Raw genomic sequence first — 27407 nt, 5'->3', positions numbered from 1 at the left:
AGAACGCGCGCGCTACGTGTTGGAGGCCGACCAGTCGATGTCGCAGTAGACCCGTAGACCCTCGAGAACAGCTGCAGCTGTTGTTGTTATGGGACTCGCGGTGAAGCCGCTGCACGGCCTCATCGCGTAACAACAACCGACGGTGCCAGTTGGGGTAAGTGTCCTCGCTATCTTTTGAAAAATGTAGTTAGCGTTGTAGCGTGTATACGGCGGCTAAAACCTTTTGAACCGATAGGCTGCTGCAGCGTGTTGTAGAAAGTGCGAGATCGATGGAGCGGCCCTGGCAGCGGTGTAATGATGCGTGCAGGATCGTGGTGCGGTACCGAAATGCGACGATTTCGGTGCTTTTCGAATGTTCGACCAGGATTATGATCCAACGGCATTCGCCGTTTCGTACGTCCGCTGCAGTGAACGCTTTCGGGTCATCATAGGTAAAAACTCGTTCGAAGTATTTGTTTCGCTACTTGGAGGATTGGTGCAGTAGTGCAGTTTTTGTTGTGGTTGCTTTCTGGGGGGGGGGGGGGGGGGGGCACGTCGCTGTAGTACGTGACGTCCTGTGTGCTTGGGAGCTCTGGGGCACTTTATGAGGCGTCACGGAATGGCTCAACGATCGGGGCACTTCCGCAGCGAGTCGGAAACGGCATATCGAGCAGCCCCGTAGGCTGCTGCGAAACGACCCGATATCCCGTTCCGTTGTTGCGACGGCCGTTGGAGCGTGGTGCGAGCGTGAACAATAGATTTTTGTCGCTTTCACCCCGCGCCGGCCGGTCGGAGCAAGTCGGCGTGGGATATCCGCCCGAGTGGGCTCTTTGCAAGCTGGTTGGCGCCGCGCCGAAGACACTTGAAGATGATGCGAGGGAAGCCGTCAAGAAAAACACACCACCACGGTTCCACACGCGCCCGCTCGCCGCCCGACGCTCATCGTACATTTATAGAAGGCTCCAAATAGGGGCCTCTCGAAAGGAACACGGTGAGGATGCATCTTGGCCCGCGCTTTCGAGCCAAACGCCAAGCATGTTTCAATGCTCAGATAGAGCATGTGGCATGATTGCTTACTGCAACGCTCTGCATGTGGACTACGACAAAGCGCCCGCTCTGTACTGTAGATAGATCAGCGGGCCGAATGCACCCTACACCGAGTTCATATACTGCCGTTGACCTTTCTGCGCATAGGTAAGAGCCCATGTGCTTATCTGCATGGCCATTTCTCGCATCGCGAACACTGCAACTCGTTGTCCCGACGTCATTATGCCGTGGTCGATCGCCTAGCGCGTTGTGCGAGTTCGCGGAGCTGGTCTTTCCCCTTAGAGATTAGGCGCACGCCGTCGCACGATATACGTTGATAAAAATCGCGCCTCAAATGTTGGTTTTCCAGCCGCGGCATGTGCGCGCGTACTGGAGTGGGGGGTTTAAAATTGGCTCGGCCGTACGGCATGTGATGACCCACTTCCGCGTTGCTCTCTTCTTTGCTTCGAACGGCGCTCGCGCGATCGGCGAGCTAGGTGCGCGCACAGCTGCTAGAAATGCGCTGAGCTCCCCCGCACCACGCGCGTGCTCCTCGATGACGCGTGGTTGCTCGGCTTTCGCAAGCGCGAGGAGAGAAGAGACGGTCTAGCGCGCCGCGCTACTCCGAGACAGCGGCAGCAAGGCATGAGGGGGTTCTCCCCGGCGACGCGATCCTGCACAGCTGGATCGTCGCCAGCATGCTCGCACGCACGACTCCTCCTCGCCGCTCGGACAACAGATGGGATAATCCGGTTCTCCCGCACCGTGGTTGAGGTGCTCGAAACACTTACAGAGCTCCTTTTTCTCATTCTCGGGGCGACTGCACGATCCTCCGCCGCCTGAATTTTAGGTCGTTCCCCGGCAATTACACAAATTGTGATAGGCCGCTGCCACTGATTGTGGACCTGTTTTTTCGTGATTGCGCACCCCTTCGATCGGGACCATTAAGCAGCTGATTGCTCTCGGCCGTGACGTTCGAATAGTTCATTTCCATTTAATCTTTCCGTGTATAGATAGATGGCTATCTTCAGCAGTGAGCACGTGTTTGTGGCGCGTGCATTGGGGCTGCGTACACACTAAATGTGCCCGTTGGGCCGTGTATATGATATATGGTAGGTAAACATAGGTGATCCTAAGCTATCGTGCAGTAGCTCACTTCTGAAACTAAGCCAGTGGTGCACCATGATCAGTACAGCCAGTTGAAAGAAAAACCAGATGTAGCCAACACCAGGGGCCATAACATTGTGTTAAGTCTTTGTATGCTCATGGCTGATTATTCTGCTAGACATGTGTAGTGTTGTTGCTACTATTTCAACATAATGAAGCACTATATATGACATAGAGCTATAGTGATCTTTATTACGTGCATTGAGAGACAACTCTCTGTTTGTTCACTTCGTATTTGTGATCATGGTGTTCTTTTGTCCTGTTCATGGCAACAGTAATGTGCAGTGCACTTTCTATTAGTGCATGATTTAACTTTTACTTACAAAAGCATAGACATATGAGAAGAGACCAGGGTACAGTTCAGGTGCAACGCACGAGTTGAAATTGATTACATATGTCACAGGAGGTTAACGTTATTTGAATTACATCAGTAGCCCCAGTTGAAGCTTTGGTGATGCAGACAGTATACTTTGTCAGTGTATGGTATGATTAAGATTAGAATGAAAGAAAGTTAGGCTAGTTGACAGGGATTCATCGTGGAAGAAGGCAAGACGTTCAAACATGGACGCGATTGAGAGAAGGGAACCGGACAATAAAAACGTCAAGTATCAACTGAAAGGTTGCTCTCTCGTGGAAAAGAAGGTAGACTCAAAACTGTGATGTATAAAAAAAGCTTTGCTAATACACCCATTCTATATGTTTATGGCATTTGGAATGCTTAACTGAGAGTGCCAAATTTGCTGTATGGCAGAAATTCTATGTGCCTTGTCATGTACCAGTACTGGAGACATCCACGAATTCACGTTACATCATTTTGCCAAACTGCAGTTATTCTTGGCACTCTGCGAGTCCATGCCTGCAACTACATATACGTATTGTCGTAGCCTGCTATAATATATGTAGGAGGATATGATCAGTTCAAGACCATACAGAATGGTTAAAATTTTCCTGCAGCAGACAGCACAATAAATTGGAATCACAGTTGACAAAATTGCAAAATTCAACTAATTGAGTAGTTAGCTAATTATAATTACTCTATGGGGAATACTGCTCGCTCATTCGAGCTGGTGGCATTCCAGTGTTTATCTGTTTAGAACGTACATGGACACTGGTTTCAATATATATGTCATGAAACTTGTGATGAAAATGCACTTTTGTTCCATTTACATTTGAAGTGAACAGCCATTCCGTGCCTTGAAGCTTGAAGATAACTGAAAAGGCGACATATTTTGTCACACAGTTTGAGAATATCTCAAAGCTGGTAGGTGCCGTGCTGAGAATTTTTTCCAATTGGATACACCCTGTCAATTCACCGGACAGAGTTCATAAAGTCGAACGAGTGTTGTAAAGTAATTAGAAAATTAGTGAAATGGCGTGAATGAGTCTTATGCATTTCTTACACATTTTTATTTGTGCGAGTAATGCCTGCTTCTTTGAGTAATCTGTCTCAAGGACTAGAATTTTGTTGTCTAGCACATAGTTTCCTACAGTTACCTAGAGGGAACTCTGGCGTTGCGATCGTTCAGCCACCATGGGAATGATGGGTAGTACACGGATTTGCCTAACCTTTGTGCTTACTGCTTCGAACGCACTTGAGGCTTTGTTTATTGCTGTGTTTTGGCGTTCGTTTCGCGTAAAAGAATGGACCGTTGTGAACTTCGTGACGAGGTTTGAATTGGTGAGCCTAAAAAGGTTAAAGTGGTGAATTGAAACTGTTGACCTTTATGGAACTTCATATTGCGAGAAAGGGGATGCAGGCGACGTGGAGCCAAACGGAGCCGAAAGAACGAAGTTTAGGGAAATCCGTGTGCATCATTCCCATGCTGGCTGAAGTGCTATGCGTCGCAGCTCCCATAGACACTAGTGCCAGAGTAATTCCCTCTAGTGTATCTATAGGAAACTCTACGGTCTAGCACAGGAGGTTTCTAGAATTTTCGTTCCATCTAAAAAAAAATTTAAGAGGCATCACACAAGAGGGATGAATCTCCTGCAGAGTAGAGATATTAAAGCGCTTACCTACAGCTGAATTGAGGCAGGCATGACATTGACAGAAGAAAAAATATTCACAAGGACATATTTAGTGATGTTTGTAAGGTTTCTTACTGCTCCTTATGGCTATGGAAGGTTAAATGCAAGCCGGTGAAGTAAATGGCCATCTAACACTAGCCAGTTGCGGCAGCTTTAATGTTTCCTATGTATCTGTTCTACTTAACTGTGTACAACCTTGTAGCAACCCGCATTGCAGGATTAAAATACTGCAGCATATTGAAATGAACCGGTATCAAAATAAGGACTCGTCACTGACTATTTCCATGCTCTCACGATATCATGTTGCTGCAAGCCTCAATGAAATGCAGCTGTAGTAAACGGTTATTGCTCTCTGGCAGTTCCTTTTGCATTGGATAAAATTATATAGCACAGTAAAATCCGTGACCGTGAATGATGCACACTTGAGCCCACTTGCATACTTGAGCCCTTAGGTCATCTTTGTGTGAAACCTGGTTGCTTCAATAAAAGGCAGCATGTGTGCAGCATACACAGCTTATGTGCACATAATAGTGCAGTACGTGTGACTTCATCAGAAGTGTACCATTTCCTGATCTTGTCCATTCATAACCTTTGGAAGGAAGGCAACTCGAGGCTGCATTTTGTAATGATCCACGTCATTTGTCATTACAGACAGACCTCTCTATGTAAAGAACATGGTTATAACAAAGCAAATCTAAAATGCTTCTCCGTAGATATCAGTGTGTAACGAATGTGTGCTTATAACAAAAGTATACTATTTGTATATCTGGTGCAATATTAGTGATAACAGCTGGTACAGCGGCATATTGACTAATGGAAGATTGCAAAATGAATGATAAAAAGATGTCATTACAAAATATTGCACCTGGTGTTCAGTAGTGGTGTGGAAACAGAGCTTGGGGCATGATGTGTTATGAAGAAACGCTTTTATGTCTTTTTATGTCGAACTACATTGCAGATGCAAAGCAGTAGGAGAAGTTGTGCAGTTCTTGCCATTAAACTACAATAGTCTAATGAATTAGTAATGTATTGTACTAAAGTGGTGCACATTAATGTTGGCTTTGGTACGGTCAGCAGTGTGTCCTTGTTGGTACGACAGCCTCCTAGGTTTGTAGCTTAAGATCACAGGTACAAAGGGCACAATGCAAGGTCTTTCTCCCTGTTGTTTTGCGCTAAAGACCTACAAAAGTAGTTTTGATCATTTGATGAGATTTCTCCAATGTACTCCAAAATTGAAGTACCTAAGTGATGTTACGTTTAACCTATGGGAATTCAATTGTCATGGTTTAGAATCGCACAGTTCTACTATAATCTTCCTCAAAACCAGAGTGTCAATGAACTGACTAAAACGGATACTTGGGTGAGTTGGTTTATACTTTAAAAAAAATTAAACAGCGCAAGAAGACGGAACACACAGAATCTGTATTTGTGCGTCTTTCTTTGTGTTCCATCTTTTTGCACTGTTTAATCTTAACTATGTCACTGAAATGCTGCGGCAAGTAAATTCTGCGAGTCAGAATGTGGTATACCTTTCCACGCCTCCTCGTCTGCTCATTTCTTTCAACAGAACCCCATCGTGGATGTAACAGTAGTGTTCAAAAATGCAGGAGTTCCCAAAGGAGGCAGTGGCGGCACCTGTCTCAGGCGGCTGTGCATGAGGAGAGCCATCTCAGAGTGCCGAGATGACGTCGTCCACGCTAGTCGAGACGGTGTCTCTCAACTACGAAGACTTCAGCGAGAACTTCCTCACGTGCAGCACGTGCCTGTGCACGTATGATGGCCAGGAGCGCAGCCCCAAGCTCCTCTCTTGCTCCCACACGGTGTGCCGCAGCTGCCTCGAGCGCCTTGCTGCGGCGGCCCGATCCCAGGTGTGAAACCATCTGCATATCACTGTGCCTACTTTCCCCTCCTTCATTCTTTCACTTTCCTTGTACAGGGTAGATAACCAGAGATTTCCTCTGGTCAAACTCCCTGCCTTTCCATTACCTCTCTCTCTCTCTTGCTTTGAAGCAAAGAAGTTACTCAATCCTTAATTCATTACATATCAGAAGCAGGAATACTACAAACACAAATTAATGTTTCCTCAAGTAGGTTCCCATTGAGCTCTTCATTCATGACTATAAAAAAACTTATTTAAGACGAGTACGCAATTTTTTAGTGGACACGAGCCTAATGGGCTGCTTATAACGTTGTTTGTCTTTGTTACGTTGTGTTCCTTTATTAATGGAATGATTTCACGGTCAGCTTGTTCTTGTGTGCGCAAAGAATACCTTATCTGTGGCCTTATGATTGACCACCCTCTATGTTTCGGACTCAGTCCACAGAAACATTCTCTGTGCACTTGCGATTATGTGCGCATAGTGCTCTTGGATGATCTTTTTTCCCCTCTTTTGTTGGTTATAAATAACCGAGAAAGGAATTACTTTTTGAAGTAATACTTTGTCAGTCTAAACTGATTTATGGTACCTCGTTAGTGTTCACTTAAGGTTTGGAACTCCAGGTCATCAAAATAACGTCAGAGTCACCCGCCCCGTGATACTCCTCATAGCTCATCTGTTGCTTTGTGATGTTAAACTCCCTAAAATTAATCACTCCGATTCTGTGGCTTGCAGCACGAGGGCACCCTGAGGTGCCCCATCTGCCGTGAGGCTGTTCCTCTGCCGGAGCCTGGGGTCGGGGCGCTGCCCCCCAGCTTTCTGGTCAACCAGTTGCTGGACCTTGTTGCCAGCCGGCGGCGTGAGGTCGTGCCCAAGTGTGCCCTCCACCCCGCGGGACCCGAGTTGCTTTTCTGCGAGGCGTGCGATCAAGTGTTCTGCTCCACGTGCCTCGGTCCTGCTCATGCCGACTCCAGCCACACTGTCGTTCCCTTCTCCATTGCCGTCAAGCGCATGTCCGAGATACTTCTGTACAAAGTGAGTTTCTGAGCATGCCCGTTTGACCTGGATAGCTTGTAGTTGTTATAAATATGAAGAGGCAAAAAATGAGTTGGTGCTATCGTAACAACGCATAAAAATATGAAAAATATGGGCAGAGGAACTACTTTTACAGCAAGGCTGTCTTAGTCTACCTGATGCCATCATCGTCGTAGTAGTCCCCCCCCCCCCCAAGGGCGCTGGTTCAGTCGTGACTATTGGTGGCTGCATTTCAATGGGGATGGGATGAAAAAAATCTCGTGTACTTAGATTTAAGTTCCTGTTAAAGAACCGATGGAGAAGGTGCGAAGACGACAACGAACAAGAAAGAGACACACACACACACAGGGCGCCCATCGTTGTCGTCTTCGCGCCTTCTACATCAAATCATGTAATACCAACATGCCCACTTGTCCACCCTAACCGTTAAAGAAAACCTAGTGGTCAAAAATTAATCCAGAGTCCCTCATTATGGCCTGCCTCACAGTTTTGACATGTAAAATCCCAGCACGTAAAATTGTGCAACATGTCTGTTGCCGTGTCCTCACAATGGTCTCTTGTATGAATGCTTGCATTTTGGGAAAACGGTTGCATTTGAACTGCTTGCATAGTAACCGCCAAGTGTTGTGTTTCGTCAATACATTTTACTTTTCTTATCTTTGCAGTCTCAACTGTGCCTGAGCAAACTGGATGCAGCAGCAGAGGCAGTAAGTGCCGAAATCACACGACTCGACGCTGCTGCCGAAGAAGTAACGGACCAAATCGAGGCCTCTTTTCGAGAAATTCAGGACCTTCTAGAGCAGCGGCGGAAGTCACTCTTGGCCACATTGCAGGTGGTTGGAATTTCTTGCTGGCTGTTCTTTGTGTACATCAGTACCAAGTCGCTGCGCCACTCTGTGCCAAAGGAAATGACTTGGTTGTTCGATACTTTATCGTGGTTCTGACGGCGCTGTACTGTTGAGTGAAACATTTTACTTAATGCCCTGCAAAAGCGATTTCCGCACAGTCGTGTACAGTACTGTTTTCCAGAAGACGAGACTGTCAAGTTGTTCAAACACAAACACTGTCAGCCGTTGTGGTGCCTTGGCGGACAATGTGCTGTGTTCCTAAGAATGAGGATGAATTAATTAAGAATGGGGAATGAGGTAATATTCTGTTCTTCAGAAAGAGTTTCCTTTATCTATTGCATACTGAAGTCAAATGAGCTGTAAAAGCCTACGATTTTGAGACAGCATTTTCAGCCCTTTGTTGGTTGATAATGGGAGTGAAAGAGATCTGTGAGTTGTACGTGATTCGTGTTGCTTACACCGTCGGACCATGCTGTACTGAAATGATTCGAAATCGAAGAGTAATATTGATATATCACACTGTTTTTTTTTGCTACCGCTTAACTGCAGGCACTCTGGGACCGCAAGAAAGAGGCCCTCGAAGAGCAGCTGAATCAAATCCAAAACGAGAGGTCTCAGCTTGAGCAGGAGTGCTGCACCCCCGATAGTCAGCTTGACGTCCGAAACCTTACGAAGAAGATTGCCGACTTGGACGTCAAAATGGGCTCTCTAGATCACTTGGCTGAACCTCGCGAGAACTGCTATCTTCACTTCGACTGTGCGTACAACTCAGCCCTCGACGACATTGCGCAGGCTCTCAGGGTCTTCGGAAAGCTCGAGACGAGCCGCACGTTCCCGCCCTTGTGCACAATTAGCGTCAAAGACTGTCCGGCATACGTCAAGGCCCGTGCTTTGCTTCGTACCTACGACTGTGACGGTCGGCCTCAGACGGTGGGTGGAGATCCTGTGACTGTGGCATTAGTGGCGTGTAATGAGGATCAGAAACCGCTTGACGTTCAAGTGATAGACCGCGGCACCGGTGAATACACCGTGACGTTTCAGGTGCCTCGCGTCGCGCGATACCGCCTTGCCGTGTCGGTGCTGGGCCGACCCTTGCAGGGCAGTCCTTTCGAGTTTGCCGCCACCGACAACATCGATCCCGAAGCGGTGTTTGGCCGACGCGGCGACGGCACGGATGGCTTCCATCAGCCTGTGGCCGTGGTGTACGGACCGGAGGGCCTGCTGTACGTGCTGGACACAGGAAACTGCAGAATTAAGGTCCTCACGCCGGAACTTCGGTTTGTCCGTCATTTGACGGGAGTTGGCACTGAGGAACGCGGAGGTACGGGACTCGCCGTCTCCTCATCAGCAGGCACTCTGGTGACATGCAACTGGAGGACCCGTGCAATCACCGAGTTCACCGCTGACGGGACAATCGTTAGGACCTTCACGCATGACGACCTGCTCGAACCCACAGCCCTCGCAGTCAACTCCCAGGGGGATGTGTTTGTTGTGGACAGTGGGAAACGCTGCGTCTTCATCTTTAACCAAGACGGCACACTTGTCAAGAAGGTGGAAGGAAAAGTGCTGGCACTGCCAACCAACTTCAACCCAAGTGCCGTTGCAGTGAGTGCGGATGACAGCGTTCTAGTGGTGGACTCGACGATACACGTGCTGAACCCACAAGGCAACGGCCTCTCGACAATGTTTGTCGAGGGCAAAGGAAAAGGAAGATTTGGGGGTGTCTGCGTCGACGCACAAGGCATTGTGCTGGCCACTCGCTCTGGCCGCAGCAAGAATAACGTCCTGTTATTTGACCGGGTCGGCGGGCAGCTCACCTACACGATAGAGAGCCGGGGTAGCCGGCTCGGTCGGCCTCTCGGAATCGCCGCACTCCCAGACGGCCATGCCGTCGTGGTGGACCTCGGCAACGACTGCATCAAGAAGTATCGGTACAAGTGATGTGTGTTTGTTGTTCTGCCGTTGCCCTGTTTTGCAGGTCTGCGTTATCTAGTATTTCTATGCATCACATGCTAGTCACCGCAGAGGCACATGCGTCTGTGGCCGCCTGTCCAAAGCTCTCTTCAGTAGAGTAGATGGGCCCAACACTTCCTGAGCCATTACTTTTGCTGTAGTTTGCCATAAGAATGCACTGGTAGAATAGTAAGCCTGTCGCAGTGTTCAGTCACAAATGTATTGGGTGCCTTCTCGTCACGATCTGTGCGATATAAATTTTATTGAAGGGTCCACATAACTTAAAAATGAGCATAGTATATGCACTTTGGTATAGCAGTGCCGAGTAACTTCCCCTGTGTGGAGCCGGTATAGTAGCGATGCCCTATTGATCAAGCGGGCAACCTTGATGCGCATCAAGTGCTCTTCACAGCAGCACTAATCACAAGCAAGCTGCAATTACAATTTTTCAAGACTTTTAAAAGCTTGCATTCGTAGACCTTTCTAGGTGATGGGAATAAGAGCTTGAAGCGCACAATTAAATCTGTAAGTGAGGTTTGTCACACAGTATGCACTTCAAGTTTTCTTATAGTATGTTGCTACCCAACAGCCACAGGTAGCCACATTTATCTGCAGCCATAATACCTTCCTTTTTTCCCCCCCGTTTAAGCCATATTGCTACGTATTCAACGTATTTTGCAGTGCATTCATTGTGATGCACTATATATAGTCTTTGTCAAAAGTATATGGGCCTTTGCCGTAAGTGTCGTTTGGCTGTGTGGTGTCGCTCTTCTGGGAATCCTTACACTCCGGAGCTCTGGATAATGGCAGTGATGATTATTTTCATTTGCCATATAGCTGGGAACTCATGCCATCCCACAGGAACTAGCAGCTTTTAGTCACCATGGAAGTTGTGGGCTGTGCAGCCTGTATACATTTGACAAAGAATGCACAAGTTCCTTTAGTGCACGGAACCTCGTTTTCAGACAAGGCACAGTCACTTTGGTTGCCATCTCTGTAAGAACTACTGCTTAGTTGTAGTTGCAGACGGTGGTGTCCTCTCACTGCTGCGATTGAATGCTGGGAAAATGCTTTAATGGGAAATGCTTTAGAAGCCCTGCATTTTTTGTTTGGTGTGAATAATTTATCTGGTTTTAATGCGTGTCGGGCACTTTGAATCTTTTCTTTTGTTTGTCTGTATTGCTGCCGCTGAGGTCACATCTGGCAAGTTTGCGTGTGAACGGTTAGTTGTAAAACCTTCGTCGTGCGTGCTTACTGTCATGACAGCAGTTAAGTAGCGAGGGAGAGCAGTTCTGAATGTAATAATTGGTCAGTCACATTTTGTTTGGAGAGTGCTTAGAATGGGACATTACACAATCGCGCTTAAAAATTAAGTTCAGATATACACAGTTGAGAAAGACCAAAGTAAGAGTCATGTGTCATACCTCTACTGCATCAGCTGCTTTCGTTAGCACAAAATGAAGGGGTCCTTACGAAGCTTAACGAGGAGACTCAAAACCTACAACTTTCCTTAACATATGCATGATTGTCGAGCCTGTCTTTTTTTTTTTGGAGCAGTTCCAGATGTGCGTAATCATCGCTTTATTGTGCTGTTTCTGAATACGAGAAGTATTTTACAGTACCCGAGGCGCTCATAGAGACGTCAAATGCCTTCCCCCCCCCCCATTGTATCGCACGAGGTTACTGACATAGTTGTGCTTTTGTGCTCTTTTTTTTATTATTTAATGGCCACAGAACACGCAGGACAGGAGTACTGTTGTCACGGGGTAGCTAGTCCTTTCTTGGAACTTAGTGCAGGCAGCGCACCTAACTCTTTCTGCTGTCACGTAATTGCGTTTGCCTATGCGGTACTCGCAGCTGTTCGTAGTGCGTGCCCTCGTGACGTCAATGAAGGCACGTGCAGGTGTTTCCCCGCAGGTGTTTTTCCGAAGCACGTTGTTTGCCACTTGTTTTTCTGCAAGACAGTTGGTGCCAGTCGTATGCACGTGTCCGAAGGACAAGAAAGAGAAAACTGGGTAGTACAAAAAAAACAGCTTTGCGATATGCGCAGAATAGACAAGACAAGGCAACCGAAGTAGAATAAACACATTTCTGTTTCTTCCTTTTTTTTTTTCTTTTTGGCACAGTGTGTAGGCTTCGTTTAGAAAGAGTGCGTAAGTATAATTCCGACACTAAGTAATAAGCTGTAATTAAACATGAAGGCCTGTGATCGAGCTTTTTACGGCTTTTTTTTTTATTTTAGGAAAACAAGCTTGAGTTTTGCTTTCTAATGAAGTCTGTGCAACATGCTAAATACTTTCTCCAAGCAACTTCTAAGCTAATCAGAATAATATTTGCGATGCAACATCGGTTAATAAAGAAAAGTCAAATTTTAGCGAGTCACTGGTGTAGAAGTTAAAACAAAATTCGAGGTTCATGACTCTTAATTCCAGTACAGAGGCAGACGTTGCAGTTGTGCATGTAACGCATGATAGAGCAAAGGACAAAAATAATTCATTAGCAATTTATGTAAAAGTTTTGCTTTCGTTTATGTAATTCTCACACGTGCACGTCAGATTTTGCGGCAAATGTAATATATATATAATTTTGATGGTGGTTTTTGTAGCAGGATTAGAGTTGCAAACGTGGTGTTTACCTTTTTCTGATTTTTGCGTCTTTATCAATTTTTCTTAACTGAAAGCTGCTTAAATCAGAATATATTCTCAATATTCACTGTCGTTTGACCTTATTTTTGAATGCAACAAATTTTCTGGTAATTGGTTCTGAACTTGCCAAATGATGGTATTTCTATGCATATTTGATTATGAAGAGTGTTTCAGTAGTGTGTCGACACCTTATGCATCACATCAACTATTTTTGTGTATGAAAATTTCATCATCTAGCAGCTTATTTGAATGTACTGCTCATCTAAGCAGAGTGCCTGTCTTTTTTTTTTTTTTTTTTTGTAAACCATGACATTGCCTAGCTTGGCTCTTAGCTGTGCATACAAAATGTTTACCTCCCATTCTCGAATTTGTCAGTCTGTAGCGTTAGAGCTGCGTCACCTGATAACCGTGACACATCTTCAATGTTACTGTTGAAAAACCTTGTCAAACATGTCGGATTTTGACCTATGGGTGTTATCATGCATCAATTTACCACTACCTATACCCTGTCCGATGCTAACAGCGTGATTCAGCTATACAGTTCACTTCCGTTATGACATATTTCGCATTCTAGCCTTTAGTTCTGTTTTTTTATGTTCTTTTCCTAGGTGGGAAATAGCCCTTCCAACTTCCTGGTATTGTTTTGTCCTCTTTTAATCTTTCCTTGCTCATGAATGACTGGCTTCCCGGATTACAAAATCTGTTGTCATTCTTATCTCTTGATGACAACATAGTGCTGTAGTCTTCAAATGAGATCATTCTTGTTGCAGTAGGCATGGTAGTGGCATGCTATCAACTATTGCCCATTTGTCCAGCAGAAATTTCAGGCATATCCTGCAATTTTATGTAGTAGCTCTTAAATGTTGTAAACTATTGGTCAAGGCTTAAGCTTTTTTTTATCACTAGAATTACCTTTCAACGCCAGTTGCTCACTACATTCTGGAGCTTCTTTGCATGAAAAACGATTCTGCTATTCCCGTGCATCGCTGCACCCCGATCACTAGCTGTAACTACTGCAGGTTGTCGGCGAAGATTTAGCTCCTTGTAGAGCATTTTGTATTAAGAGTGAGAGTGATGAGGCATCACAAAGATAACACGTCTATGATACCACGTCTATAACACATCTGATGACCATGTACTCAGTGCCTCGTCCCAAGGCACTCTCTTGCACAGCATTTGAGCTCCCCATAGCCGGCAGCTTCTGTCTATTTTTGAAGTTTTCAGCCAAATTTGACAAATTTTTTATGTATTGTTTAAAGATGAAACAGCATGACCATGACCTCCTGTGAGTATGCATGTAGGTTTGAGCTTATTCTATTGCCTCGCATGGGCAGTTTTTGTGCCTTGCTTCTTGCATATCTTTTCTAGTCAGTCATGGATGAGTTAAAGGTGCATTATTCATTCCAGGTAAATTACTGGAAATTCCTTCAGCGCAGATGCGTGGCAAGTTGTGAAAATTATAAATCAGAATGTGACAGCAGCAGCAGCAGTGACGCGTGTGAAAAATATTAGTGTTGTAGTGGTTATGTTAACCATCTGCAACCACCGATCTAGTAAAGGGTAAAACGAAAATTTGGTGTTTATGAGCAAATCCCTATCTTGTGGGACTGTCCATTTATATCTACCACTAAGTGACAGCTCGCACAAGCGTCGAAAAGGAACAGTCCTAGCGGTCTGCTAGTTTGCGAAGAACATCGGGAATTGTTTCGTCGCCGCTCCTCGATCATTTAAAGCTGAACTGTTCCGGTGGTCCAGAGACGCGTGGTTTTCTTTCGCGTTTTTTGCTGTGTGCGCACGGAGACGTTATATCACAAGTACCAATCTCAGGAATCTCTTGTACCTTGCACTTCCTTCATTTTTGTACACCGAGAGTCTGTATTTTCTTCGCACAAGAGAACGCCAGCCTGAATGTGTGTGCATATCATCAGGTTGTTTGTACAGGGCCTGATGTGCTGCCTTTCCTTGGTGAACATTGTATTTTTTAAAAAACCTGACCAGATACAGCCTGTGCAAGCAAACAATGTATCATTGTTCAAGAGTGCGCAAGATGATCAATGGCTTGTAAAACATTTTGTAACTGCAGGCCGGCCCCTCTCTTCGTCAAAAGAAACGGGCTCAATGTACTGAAGATCTTGGTTTATGCCTGACTTTAAGGGTGAACTTCAACAAAAGAGCATTGACTCGGAAAGTGTGTACCAAACAGCCTGTGCGCACTGGAATTTAGGCATACTATTGGTTCACTTAGAAATGCAGTAACACTAATGAGTGTATAATTTCTAGTTGAATTTTTTCTAGAGCATAGAGGGGTTCTGAGAACCTTACAGGGGTTCTGAGCGTGAGGCTGCGTTCCCTATTTTCCTATAAGCAGTACAATGATGATTCTGAAGTTCTTGTTATATTGCTGCAACAACAGTTTGCCGAGCTACGCATCTTCAGCCTAGCAGGAATTTGGTTTTTGCTTCTGCAGGTTTTAACACACTTTGTATTGAATTTGTTGGTTAGTCCCAAGGTCCTTTCACAAACCAAGGTTTATTGCCAGATGTACACACGAATAACTGCTTCCATCTCACAGGCGCAACTCTTTGCTTTTTGCATTCTTGGGAGAAACTTGCCTGAAGACACGCTGCAGTGGAATGTTCACCAAAGATATTTTTAATTTTCCTTAACATGAATGACACACTAACCGTTTTTTTTTATTTCTATACAAAATACTCAGCTTGATCCAGTGTCACACCATACATCATGTTTGTCTGCATTCTTATGTGTACAAGTGCTGGTCATCTATATCTGCATGTTCAAATTGTATTCTGTGCTGTGCACCTCTGTAAAGAAGTGTGGCTTTTGCTGAAATGATTACATGAATACATGACACTACCATAGCTTCTTACTCATAACAGTTATGTGTTCCTACCGTTCCTGATGCTCGTAAAAAACAGCATATTTTTCACTGCAGTTCTTTTTCACCAACTTACCGGTGTCTCTCAAAGCGCTCAAAATTGAGAAAATGGTTTAAACGTACGCTAAAGGCAGACATGGAAACATTTTGGGGCATTAGGTTGCTCTTATGAAGACCTTTAAACACTTGCTTGAATCCAACAGACGAATTGGCTTCAGCAAACGGCAGAGAAAATCACGAGTGAAAGTGCCACATGGAGTTGATATTGCTTGCTATGAAGGGCTCCTTTGTGAAGGTATCCCGAGCTATGCCAATAATCACTCTCTCGTCACTTTACGTCCTTAATGCCCCCATGAGGTGATAAAAACTTTGCTTCCGAGATCGCTTATGTGATCCCGGAAATCAGGTTCTTTGTAGCAATGCAGCCCACAATGTTAATACAACAGGTCACTGACCAATGTAGAAAATGTATATATATACAGGGATATTTTGGGATCTTTGCAGGTCTTATTTACATTGGACAATGAACTGGTCAGTACAAGGTTAGCTTGCATATGCTTGAGTACTCATTCCATGGTTTGAGAATATGTGTTGTCCAGATTGCCTTGTGTCCTGCTAAGCCTGTGATTTGGTTAAACAGCTACTCCGGACATTACTTTCCTGCTGGATTCTTTTTCATGATAATGACCTACAGCTCGTCCCAGATTCTCGATCGGTACATTTTGAGCGTGCTCTGCAATGGAACTTGGCACTGCATGGGCTTTGGCAACATCTTTTTTACATTGCTTCAGTCACGCCTTTGTATGTTGACAGATTTGTATGCTGCCTTCTTCCATGTAGACAGATTAACAGTCTGCTTATTGAGTCTGTTGAACAGTTTGTGACACTCTACCAGCCATGGTAGCTTAGCAACTAAGGTTTTGCATTCCTAACCTTGAGGAAGGGTTCAATTCTCAGCTATGGCAGCTGCATTTTCATGGGAGCGAAGTGCAAAGAACACGTGTACTTATATATAGGTGCACATCAAATAACTCCGTGTAGTCATAATTATTGTGGAGTACCCCACTACGACACGTCTCATAATTGCATCATAGTTTTTGGCCCATAAAACCCCAGAATTAAATTTTTCTTTTTTCGTTCCAAAAGCTCAGACCTGGCACTTTCAATGGGACTAGTGGTCATTCACATTAATAAGCCCATTCTTTGTCTTTCTCCTCAGCTTAGGCCTAGTCTGGACACCTTTTCTCATGAAAAGATTCTGATCAATCATCTGCTAATTCCATGTATTTTGATCTCGAGTATTCTGGGAAGTTGCCTACCAAATGCCAGGCAATAACTTGCTGCACCACCTTTTCAATAAATTTCGTCGGGCAACCATTCCATTCCAAGGTCATTCCGGACTGTCTCCAGCTCTTTCAGTTGTCAGGCCATGGCACATTTGTCCATGAAGCACAATGATAGACTGCTTGTGAGCAGACAGGCGCACGGACTTGGAAGTGTAGGTTTTGTTTTGTTCTTCACATTGGTCAGTGACGTGGTGGACCAACGCCTCTTTTACCCAGCCAGACAGCGCTTTGTCAAACTCATTGGTTACGTACAGCCGGCTTTGATTTACAGGCAGAGAACGCCACTAAGCTGTAGCATCGAACGACCCCAGTAGTATCAGTGGGCTGCCCTGCAGGCAAGTTCCAGTCAAATTGACAAAGCTGTGTTTTCTCTCGCATTTATATGTAATGTTGTTACCTCAAAATACCGAGTAATTACCTGCTTATTATTGACGATTGGCTGAAGTTCACTAATTGTACACAGCACATGTTACAACATGGGCACGCCACGTATTTCTTCCAACGGCAGCATCAGCACCGTTAAACATTGGTGTGACAATTTCACTTGATGGGACACTTTTGGGCCTTTAGACACTGTAATGTATAGCTTCATTTAATGCCTGCCTTTTGCGCATCTTTAAACAGAAATCGTGTATAACATATTTCTACACAGTCTCGTGCCCGTTTTGCATGCGACATTGTTGTGAACGAGGTATGTACCTTGGGAGTTATCAGGTTTCGTCGCCAGGCACAGCACATTTTAGCCAGAATTAAACGTTTCTCACTAGGCGTACCAGTGTCGGGCAGTGCGACTGCATCGTACATGATCAGCACTTGAAAGGCTCACCAAGGAAACCGTTCACTTCAAGCTCACTCCTAACAGCACTCTACAAAGCTTGGCGTCAATTGCACAAGTGTTTTTTGTTGCTGCACATTGATGGTTTTAGTTCACATGGTGCCACTTTGCGCAACTCTTTTGGAGCAGATAATGGAAAAGAGCTAAGGTGCACATTTATGGTCATAGAGTGTGTGTCCTGGTTTCTTTCAAGCCAGCATGTAATCCACACAAAACACTCCCGAAATGCATTGTCTATTTTGCAAAAAAAGCAAGCCTATATCTTTGTGATCACTTTCTTTTATTCTATGTAGTGTGTGCCGATATGATGTGTGGGATTGTTTTTCATAGCTGTGTTGTGCACAGTGAGCTAAAGGTGCACGACGCTATGCCTTCTTTTAATAATAAATGAGATGGTTACTTTGCTGAAGTTTATTACACTCTTTACGGTTTACCTTTTTATTATATTTTTCTCCGTGCTTTTTTATACCTTGCCATTTTTATAACCAAATGGGAGACTGCGCATGTTATTGCAGTTTGCTGTTTTATTTTGGCCGAGAAGGCATAGCCAATTCTAGGTTGTTTCTAATGTGCCACATTTGTTTGAAACATTTGCTGGTATATATATATGTATGTGCTGTTGCATTGCAGCAGCAAGGGCATCCCTTCTTGTTATTTTTTTTTCCCTTTCACAAGGCTTAGTGTGGTCGATGGAATACCTGAAAGGGACCCTGCTGCATGCAACTTGGTTGATAACATTGGCTTGCAGGACCAGGCATATAGCGTTTTTGTTTTTTTTTAACTGGTGTTAATGGCAGTCTGGAGAAGCTCCTAAGACATGTGGGCAGAAACTAATTTATTCTTAGCTGCTGTAAAAAATGCCAGGCCTGCGTGGAACACGCAGCACAGTCACAGTGAAAGCTGGAAGAGCGGTCTTCTAGAGCCAGTTGTAAACTCTCTTGGGTTGACTACTGCTAGTACAGTTGCAAGATATGCACGACACCATGAGTCACTATAATTTTGCGAAGTAGGGTAGTTCCCACCATGCCATTATTTAACATTTTACGGAGAAGCGAGGTAGCCACTAGGAGTCTGTAACCCATTATGTGCACTTTGTTGATGCTTAAAGTTGTATTTTCCCACATGGATCGAGTACAGTTGAACCCAGATATATCGAATCCTAAGGGGGTCAAAATATAGTTCCTTATATTGGTAATTCAATGCTAGAGATATAAGCTACATGTAGTACACTTCACTGCACGTTAAGTTATTACCACTCGTTGCATGCTTCACCGCATTACACCACTGTGTGCAGCGAAGCATATCAAAACAAATACTGTGAAGGGCAAATAAAAATCTGAAGGAGGTCACAAAATAGTTCTGTGCACTGGTGATTCAATACGAGAGATATAAGCAACATGCAGTGTGCTTCACTGCATGACAGTCCTTTCAACTTTACATGCTTTACCGCATTACACCGCTGTACTGCAGTGAAGCATATCAAAGCAAATATTTTATTATGCAGTGCAAATGAGATCCTTGATGCACTGGCCATGTATATGAAAAGAAATGCTCATTTTTCCTCTTTGCATGCAATTTCCTTCAGATTCAATGCCCTACTTGAGAGTATCTACCAAAACATTGCCGATTTTCTATAGCATAACCATTTTCAACAATGCGCAATGTGACTGCAGTACCATATGGAGAAACTCCTGGAGGGGTGCAGCATTCGATATTCTGAACGTTCTGGAGAACATTTTTTTATATATATGTTACACAGTGCTGTACTGTTGCGCGGAATTTTAAGGGGATGCTACAACTGTTCTATGTTTTACATAGACAATAATTCCGTACATGTGGGTTCGACTGTACGTGCAAAAAACATGGGTCCTGTGGCCGACACAACTTAAGGAATGGAAGCACAGTACGAAGCTATAGGGAAGAGAATGCCCATGAAGTCATAGTTTTTTCCCATAGAGAAAACGTTTCTGTCTACGTGTCTTCAGTTCTCCAGGCATGTCTAAGTGCCGTAATAATTTATATGGGAAAGAAATTGATGTGTGTCACCTGGCATCATCAAAGCTGGCTTTGAATGCGGGGTTTTTTTTCTGCGAATGAATGGTGTGAGTGCATTAAATAAAGAGCCTCCTAAAGTATACTCCGTGACTTTTATTGATTCTCGTTGACACACAATGACACTTTGCCATCAGGAATAGAACATGCGAGCAAACAGCTGGTCGTGCGAACTCTGCATCACGTCGACCAAGGGAAAGACATTGGCAGCGCTGTCTGATGTTCTGTGTTTATGCCTGCGTGCAAATTGCATTCAAAGTAGTTACACAGTAGAAAGTGTTGCAGATAGAAAAAAAAACTGTTTACTACGAAGCTTGTGGAGTGAGAAAGCGAGAAAATAAAAGCCACAGAATTCGAAGGTTGCATGTTCGGTCCCTGCAGGTGGCAAGTTATCTCTTTGTCCACTTTACTTTCTTCACATTTATATCGTAATTACTACAAATAACATCCCCTATACTTTCCTTGGCATTATTGTCTGTTAGTTCTCATTAATATTCTCTAACAAAGAAATAACGAGCCCTTAAAATTCCCCATCTCTCCTCCACAGAACACAAGTAACTTTTAAAGCATGACAAGCAGTTGCATGCGCCCATCTCTGGTGGTGACTGACCGACAGCATGTACCGTATTTTTAGCTAGGCTTCATTCACAAGCTTAACTTCTTGCGAGTTCTATTTAACAGCTACAGGACATTCAAAAATTTGTGCTAAGGTGAGACATCAGTGGTTTAATTACTGTTGTCAAGAATGACGCTTTCTTTAGGTGAGAAAATGGCAAACTCCGGTCAGCAATAGTGCCACGACTGATAATCAAAACTAGGTCCCAGTGCCATTCGATGTCTCCTTTATACCAACAAAAAAAAGAAGTAAGATGGAAAGACGAAATCGTTGGTACATACACATAATTTAAATTTCAAGCGCGAACTGGGACAAGCACAAGCGCTGATGTCATTCCATCGCTTGTCTTTGTCCCAGTTGGCACTTGAAATTTCAATTAAACAAAAAAGAAACAATACTGAGTGAACACAAATGAAAATTCAGTTTGACAACTGTTACTGGCCTCTCCTGTAGAATGCGCTGGTGCTATGCTTGTCAACACCATTCTAATAGGCACTATTTGCTGCAAAATGGGCAGCACAATCTCTTCTTCGATATTCAGCACAGACGTGCCAGCTACATTTGCTCATCCATTTTCTCAGGCGATCTGCTCATTTACAGCGCTATTTGTGTTTGATATACTGTATAGGTCTTGTTTTTTATTTGAATTTCTTTTGTTTCATTGAAGCTGTCAAATTGCTATTTTGTTGGCTACCATTTATCCTTGAACTCAATTGATGCTGGCACCTTTTACGCACTAAAAGAGTGCTCATTCAGCATCTTTGCTTTTGCCATAAGTAAAAGGTGTTAGCATAGTCCTTTGATCACTTTCCGGTGTTATCACCAGACAGTAAGGAAAGGAATCTGGAACCCTGGTGTTAGTATTATGCTTGCAATTTTGCCAAACATTCTATTTTAGAGTGGAATATTAACACCAAGTTATACAACATGCTGCAAGCTGCAGATCGGTAAACATCTGTGTTCTATAACTCTCTCGTGTCTTTTCGTTCTGACTGATGCTGAGGACATTAACGATTCTTGTTATTTGCAATTACAGTACATTCAGCGAGTTGCTTACTCGACAGAAAAATGATTCCGCAACTTACCTCTCAATGATCTCAGGTATCCTCGACTGCAGCTTGAACTGCATCCGTTGACCCTTGAAGTAGAAAAGATAACGATAAACTTGAACGGAGGCGAAGCAGCAACACCTATTGAGGATTTTTTAGAGGCTATGACAGACAGGGTAAAACAAGTGAACCCACAGAAGTGCTAGCTTTAGCAGTGGCTTTATTGAAAACAGGTGCATGTATCGGAACACATGTAAAATTTATGTTGAAGCAAAGATGCTGTGTGTCTGCTGTATCACATTGAAAAAATCTTTGTTTTTTCGGAATGGTACCAAAGGCATGTTCACAGACTCGGTATGTATAAACTTGCTACTTTTGCTGCTTCAGCATTCTGCCTTGCAAGTTGATCTCTTATTTCTCGACACAGCAAAGCATTTCTGAAACAATGGCACACGATGGTGCATGCAAGTGGATCAGAAATGCTTTGTTTTGTCGAGCCGCACTGGCAAACTCACAAGGCCATTCTTGAAGCAGCAATACCAATCACGTGAGCATGCCTTCATTGTATCTCACCAGCGAGGCTGAACGAACCTCAACGCTCGTCAAGCAATGTTCAGATACAGCAACAGATCGCCTGTACAAGGTTGACACTAAGACGAAGAAGCTGTCCACAATGTTAAACTGGAAACAGGGAGTCCAGGCGAGGCAGAAATTCATGCGAAAAATCGAGGCATGAAGCTGTGAGAAATTGCCGAACAGGCAACATCGCTGGAGCCAACGTTTCGACGATGACTAGTCCTCTTGTTGAAACGTTGGATCCAGTGACATTGCCTGTTCTACCATTTCTCGTCGAAAACTGGAAAGTAACGTGCAGTCATAATTTACGAAAAATGCAAAATTCAAATAAAGAGCTAACAGATTACTCTGACGTTAGCACTGTTTTTCAGCAGACACTGCCTTCTTTTCAAAAACAGCGTCCTTGAGACGTAGACAATATTGTTTTTTTGTCTACACTACAGTATTGCCAGCTGTAGCCTATGAAATAAGTGCACCAAAGCCACCACTCTCAGTGCTTTGCGTCAGGCAAAAAACACCCTGTGCAAATTTCCAAGTTCGAGCACCGCATAACTGTTCAGTGATTAGCAGATCCGGCTTTAATTTGCACGTTGATACAGGGGCACGACATCGATGTTTAGTGATAATGATGGACTAAGTTTTGTTTTTCTTTAACCTGTGAAGATGAAGTGCTTTCGTGATCATGGCATAATGAAATAGACAACCACATCGAGCCCAGTTTCAAGCTCTCCACAGCTGTCACAGTATAATGTGAACCCATGCATAAGTAGGTATACGTCTATTTACAAGATGTCAAAAAGATGCCGCAAACCTCAAGTGTGCCTACAGCTCCAAGCCGCACTGCCGCGGCTAGCGTAGTACGCAGCGAGTTGAACAGGAATGACATGACTGCCTGGTCCTCGGGAACGCCCAGAAATGCGCACACAATTCCATACATCACAGCCTGGAATGAAGAATACTTCAGAATGCTTAGGCCATCTCATTCGTCATTTAAGAAGGCCTCGTAGCTCTTAGTCGTTGAGCTCTTATAGAATGAACACATAGAAAACTGAAATAGTTCCTTGCACACCTACTCCAGAAGTGAATATAACTATTAACCTGCCCAATAGCTTAGCGATGATGCTTCAGTTATTGCCTCAAAAATGGCATAGAATCGAACTGCGTTAAGTGATATATCAAATATAGTATCATTCAACTTAAGTTGAAACATTCATGCATTTAGCTTAAAGGGACACTAAAGTGAAACAATGAATCGGCTTAGTTTGATAAATTGTACTCTGAGAACTGTAATGTCGAAGTTTTGTTTTCAAATTTCACACCGAAATCTCCACGCATCACATCACGGATTTCAAAGTGTATCTTTCGTATTTTCACAACATTGGCTCAACGAAATTTCCCGAAACTTGGTATTTTAAATCTCTGGCACCCTCAGAAGACAAAGCACTTCACTTTTACCGATTAAGAACTACGTAGGCCCTAGTAGACACCATCAAATTCTATGATGTCACTGCGATTGGCGCGGAAACTTCAAGGTGGTGTTGCCACCCGCATTTTCTTTTGACGCGTTTTCTCACTTACCAAGCGTTTTATCGCAGTAAGTGGGCTGTTTTTGGTATTGTGAAAGAGTAATTTACTAATACGAGAAAAATAATTTTTCTCTTTAGAGTCCCTTCAATTGGCAGCTAGGCACTAGCTTTCTTGTCACTGCTAATCGCTGTTTCCAATCGTAGCAACAACGTGCCAACATTATGGCACGGGTTAATTACAAGGAGCCACTGCAATGTGTTGCAAAACAGTTTGACACATAGCTGAAGATAAGCTTCATGAAAATGGGTGATCTAACCTCAAACAGTATATGATATAGTACTTAATGCGTCACTGATGTAGTACTTCTTTCGTAATGATGCTATTATATGAGCCGAAAAAAAAAGCGACATTTTAGTCAAAGCACACAGTCATCATTTCTAAAGCATGGAACTTGGCAGCAGCATAATACACATTCACAAATTATGTGGCTAACGCAACAACTATAACACACAAATGCATGTTACATGTGTGTGCATGTCATCATTTGTGAGCAGTTCATATCACATTTCAGTTTCCTATTACGCCATGCGTACAACATGTAGTTTCGTGTTAACAGATCAGCTAGACTGCCATCGTAGATCCAGTTATACTGAACATACTAATGATCGTCTTATGAACACATATTTAGTGCATGCCACTGTACGCACACAGTCGAAGTGGTTATATACACACGCTACCTGATGGCCGATCAACTTGCCATCGTAGATCCAGTTCTGAACTTCGGTGAGTTTTGCATCCTTGTATGTTGCGCAAGCAGTCTGGATCAGAGACCGTCCCTGGGACAGACAGAAAAAGGTACGATTAGGTGTACCATCATCTGATTCTCTCAGACGAGAGAACATCATACGCTGAAAATGTCAGCTACACAAAACAATAAATGCCAGATACAAGTCGGCCCTTACTGAACCTGTTGTGTACTCGCCCTGTTGGCGACGTGATTGCTCAAGGAGGCATTCAGGAGGCGATCTAGAGCACGAATGGCTTCGAGATCGGTCCACAACTGGCGCGCTTCTCTCACGAATGGTACGCTGAAGGAACCTGCGAGAGAATGTTCAAGACAGCCTGACGGTAATTGTGTGAAAACAGATGGTACCATCACAAAGAGATAACTAGAGCAACATGTACTTGCCTACATTCTCAACACTTGCAAGCAGGAATTCCTCGACCTTTTCTGAAACAAAGTAGCGAGATATAAGTGAAAAAAAAAAAGGCACTAATGTCATGCAAAAATTAGCTGATCTAAGGAAACAGTAATTCATAGGCTTCAGTTAGGTACTGCCTATACTAAGAGCTTCCTGTATAGAATAAGAAAAGCTAACAGTGCTACGTCCTACCAGTGCACCACATGAAGAGGCTGAAGAAGTTATCGAGCACTTTCTACACTGCAAAAATTATGATGTTCCCCGTAAGGAACTTTGAGAAAATCTACACGGTTTGGATTAACGGCCAGTATCACTCGCAAAACTTTCGGGCCCATGGCCAACAGAGAAATATTAAAACATCGCTGGGCGTGCATTGGTACAACTTTGGAAGGTAGGATATCACAAACATACCAAATTAGGTTAAAATTATATCACTCGATCGAATTATTATTTTTAACCAGTACTCTTGGTTACATGTTTCTTGTATTTTCATGTTTGTGCAGCATTTGTTTCTACAAACATGACTAATGAAGAGTACGGCAATTATAAGCAAGTGCCTAATATTTCCTGTGAACTTTTACAACTTATGTGTGAACTCGCTAGATCTCCTCTTGCGTGAACATTTCTATAGCAGTACTGACTGAGTATGCGGGTGTTAGTTTAAGTGTTTACTTCTCGAGTTCTGTGATTGTTGAAAACAGTGCGATGACCGCTTATGTGCAAGAGAAGAGGAGGGTAGCCGGAACATATCCTTCAGCTAGTACATAACAAAAAAAAAGACATAACTTACCCGAAGTTGTCAGAAACCCACGCTGGTACGCCGCTTCCAAGCCGGCGCTGTGAGCAAAGCTGCCCGTTGGGAACGCTGTCATAAAGAAATCAATCGATCACTCACGGAATCATAAAAATAAACTTTGCGAAATAACACTTGCCGCTATCCGATATCTGGAGAAGGTTGAGCAGAACGTTCGTATCGGGTGATGACATTTGCTCCAGTCGATCTTCATAATACTAAGTACGATGGACTTCAGTAACAATGATGAAACACATGCGACCGATATCCGTAAACTTCAATCACAGTTCAATAGCTGCCTCCATGCCTGCAATGTTGCGCGAAGTGGTTTCGTTGGTTTCGTTCAGTTTCAAGTTTCGCTAAACACGAGTCAGCCACCGCAGTTTCGATTGACCACGCTGTGTTAAAGACTTTGGTCATACACTTCAAAATAAAAAAGTCGTTAATTACATTGTATGATATATATCTATTATTACTGATATAGCGTCCAATCAAACGGCTTTACTTTCACTTTTATTTAAAAGTTGCGGTCGAACTAGCAAACATCCACTAGCATCGGCATCAATTTGGTCAAAGATGGCGTAGCGCAATCGTTGCGTATCGTAGGAAGAGACGTAAATCTGTGGATTCCCGTGAAAGTGTTCATGTCTTGTTGCCGCTTCGATGTCAAACATGTGCGAAGTGTCGCCGAAGTCCAAAAGCTCTCTGGATGTCGAGGTGTCGAAGCCCTGCAAGACTTTGGCAGTGGTGCGATCGGCCGCCGACCCAACGAAAACGCGTACGGTGAAAGTCTTGGACGAAGATGCGTACACTGCTGTGAGTAATCGCGCTCGCAACGTAATGCACCGCAGCCTTAGCGTTTTCTTTCCTGTCGTAATGCCTGTCTAACTGACTGTCTGCACTGTTTAACTGCTGCACGTATGTGGATACTGTCAACCCTTCGTATAATCGATGGCACCTCTAGCCCGTGTTTACGAAAGACGAAAGTGCGTTTGGTGTTGATATGAAGTGAAATGTAGTGACAGTCTTTTTGGGCATGCACTTCTGCCATAGAGAACTTTCTATAAATCTATTTAAACATTACCTCAAGTATCGTTATAATGGGATGTCTCACGCTTTGTCTTGATTGTGTTGTCACTTTTACCACGGTGTCTGTAGATGTTAATCCTTTGGTTTTGATACTGCTTATTTGTGATATTTATTACAGTTTTACGTAAATAACCCCCTACGATAACTCCCAACTCGGGCGCTGTAGGTATTTGTAATAAATAAATAAATAATTAATATGTACTAACAGTCGTAACGTCGTAAGAGTTGCTTGCAGTCGTGACGATAAATGAGACCTTTAGTTTGTGTCGCTGACTGGCGTAAATTGTTTCCTTGTAACCGAGATTTTCGAACAGCCCAGTTGTTAGAAGCTGTGTGTCTAGCAGTACCACAGGTTTACATAACAAAATTGACTCGACGTTGCAGGAAATTGGCAAGATCATCGAGCGGGACTTCTTTCCCGATGTGCCCAAGCTGAGAGCGCAGAATGAGTACCTCGACGCCCTCGAAGCTAACAACATCACAAAGTTAAGAGAGCTGCAGGAAAAGTACCAGCATCGTGGTAGCGCCCGGAGCGTACTCCGTTCAAGTAAGTTTACTGCGTCCTCAGCTTAATTACATTCTCGCTGGCAAGTATCGTAGGAGCTGATGTGTTACGCGCGTCGCTACAACGGAGTCACACTTGTCTAGAGCAGTCGAGCGCGTGGCTGTGGACGCTGGTGTCATGCACAGCTGCTACCTCGCATTAGCTACAAGCTTCTGTTCATGGTTGAATTATATCGCAAGGACCTACATGCGGCATGACCATGTTTGGTATCATTACGGCGTTGATCTCTTCATACTTCCTGACTGGGTGCGCCAGACATGCGGGATTCCGACTGTACAGTGATTTGCATTGTGTTGATGTAAT

General features: G+C 44.0%; 5 protein-coding genes across 9 annotated transcripts in view; 3 read left to right on the top strand and 2 right to left on the bottom strand.

Annotated features, from left to right (window-relative positions):
* Nucleotides 1–19772, top strand: LOC119390330 (tripartite motif-containing protein 2). The gene is made up of 5 exons (XM_037657928.2): nt 1–154; nt 5808–6068; nt 6813–7112; nt 7778–7945; nt 8510–19772. Exons 2-5 carry the CDS (start codon nt 5883–5885, stop codon nt 9899–9901), a joined length of 2046 nt encoding a protein of 681 aa, XP_037513856.1. The 5' UTR covers nt 1–154; nt 5808–5882; the 3' UTR covers nt 9902–19772.
* LOC119390336 (cytochrome c oxidase subunit 6A2, mitochondrial) overlaps nt 1–27407 on the bottom strand; it is a 673327-nt gene that overhangs the window by 15624 nt on the left and 630296 nt on the right. The window lies entirely within an intron of this gene.
* Nucleotides 1–27407, top strand: part of LOC119390332 (ribosomal protein S6 kinase-related protein) — a 100662-nt gene that overhangs the window by 13672 nt on the left and 59583 nt on the right. The window lies entirely within an intron of this gene.
* The window catches only part of LOC119390338 (splicing factor ESS-2 homolog), an 83931-nt gene that overhangs the window by 44356 nt on the left and 12168 nt on the right, over nt 1–27407 (top strand).
* On the bottom strand, nt 19764–25788 carry LOC119390335 (uncharacterized). Its single transcript, XM_037657934.2, has 8 exons — nt 25590–25788; nt 25448–25522; nt 24645–24686; nt 24423–24553; nt 24193–24291; nt 22740–22871; nt 21389–21441; nt 19764–19923 (listed from the first exon to the last, which is right to left on the bottom strand). The coding sequence occupies exons 1-8, from the start codon at nt 25642–25644 to the stop codon at nt 19821–19823; spliced, it is 690 nt and encodes a 229-aa protein (XP_037513862.1). The 5' UTR covers nt 25645–25788; the 3' UTR covers nt 19764–19820.

Source organism: Rhipicephalus sanguineus, chromosome 4 (assembly GCF_013339695.2).
Source record: "Rhipicephalus sanguineus isolate Rsan-2018 chromosome 4, BIME_Rsan_1.4, whole genome shotgun sequence".
NCBI classification, from domain to species: Eukaryota; Metazoa; Arthropoda; class Arachnida; order Ixodida; family Ixodidae; genus Rhipicephalus; species Rhipicephalus sanguineus.
Note: the sequence above shows the minus strand (reverse complement) of the source record. Positions and strands in the feature narration are given on the sequence as shown.

Bases quoted from the DNA above. Each gene is read 5' to 3' on its own strand.
- LOC119390335 (XM_037657934.2), bottom strand. From the start codon at position 25,644: ATGTCATCACCCGATACGAACGTTCTGCTCAACCTTCTCCAGATATCG. The intron at 24,292-24,422 runs GTTCAGTAAGGG...TGTCTGTCCCAG, and splicing joins ACAGGGCGAGTACACAACAG to GGACGGTCTCTGATCCAGAC. The intron at 22,872-24,192 runs GTAGCGTGTGTA...TCTTCATTCCAG, and splicing joins GCAAGTTGATCGGCCATCAG to GCTGTGATGTATGGAATTGT.
- LOC119390330 (XM_037657928.2), top strand. From the start codon at position 5,883: ATGACGTCGTCCACGCTAGTCGAGACGGTGTCTCTCAACTACGAAGAC. The intron at 6,069-6,812 runs GTGTGAAACCAT...TGTGGCTTGCAG, and splicing joins CTGCGGCGGCCCGATCCCAG to CACGAGGGCACCCTGAGGTG. The intron at 7,113-7,777 runs GTGAGTTTCTGA...TTATCTTTGCAG, and splicing joins CCGAGATACTTCTGTACAAA to TCTCAACTGTGCCTGAGCAA.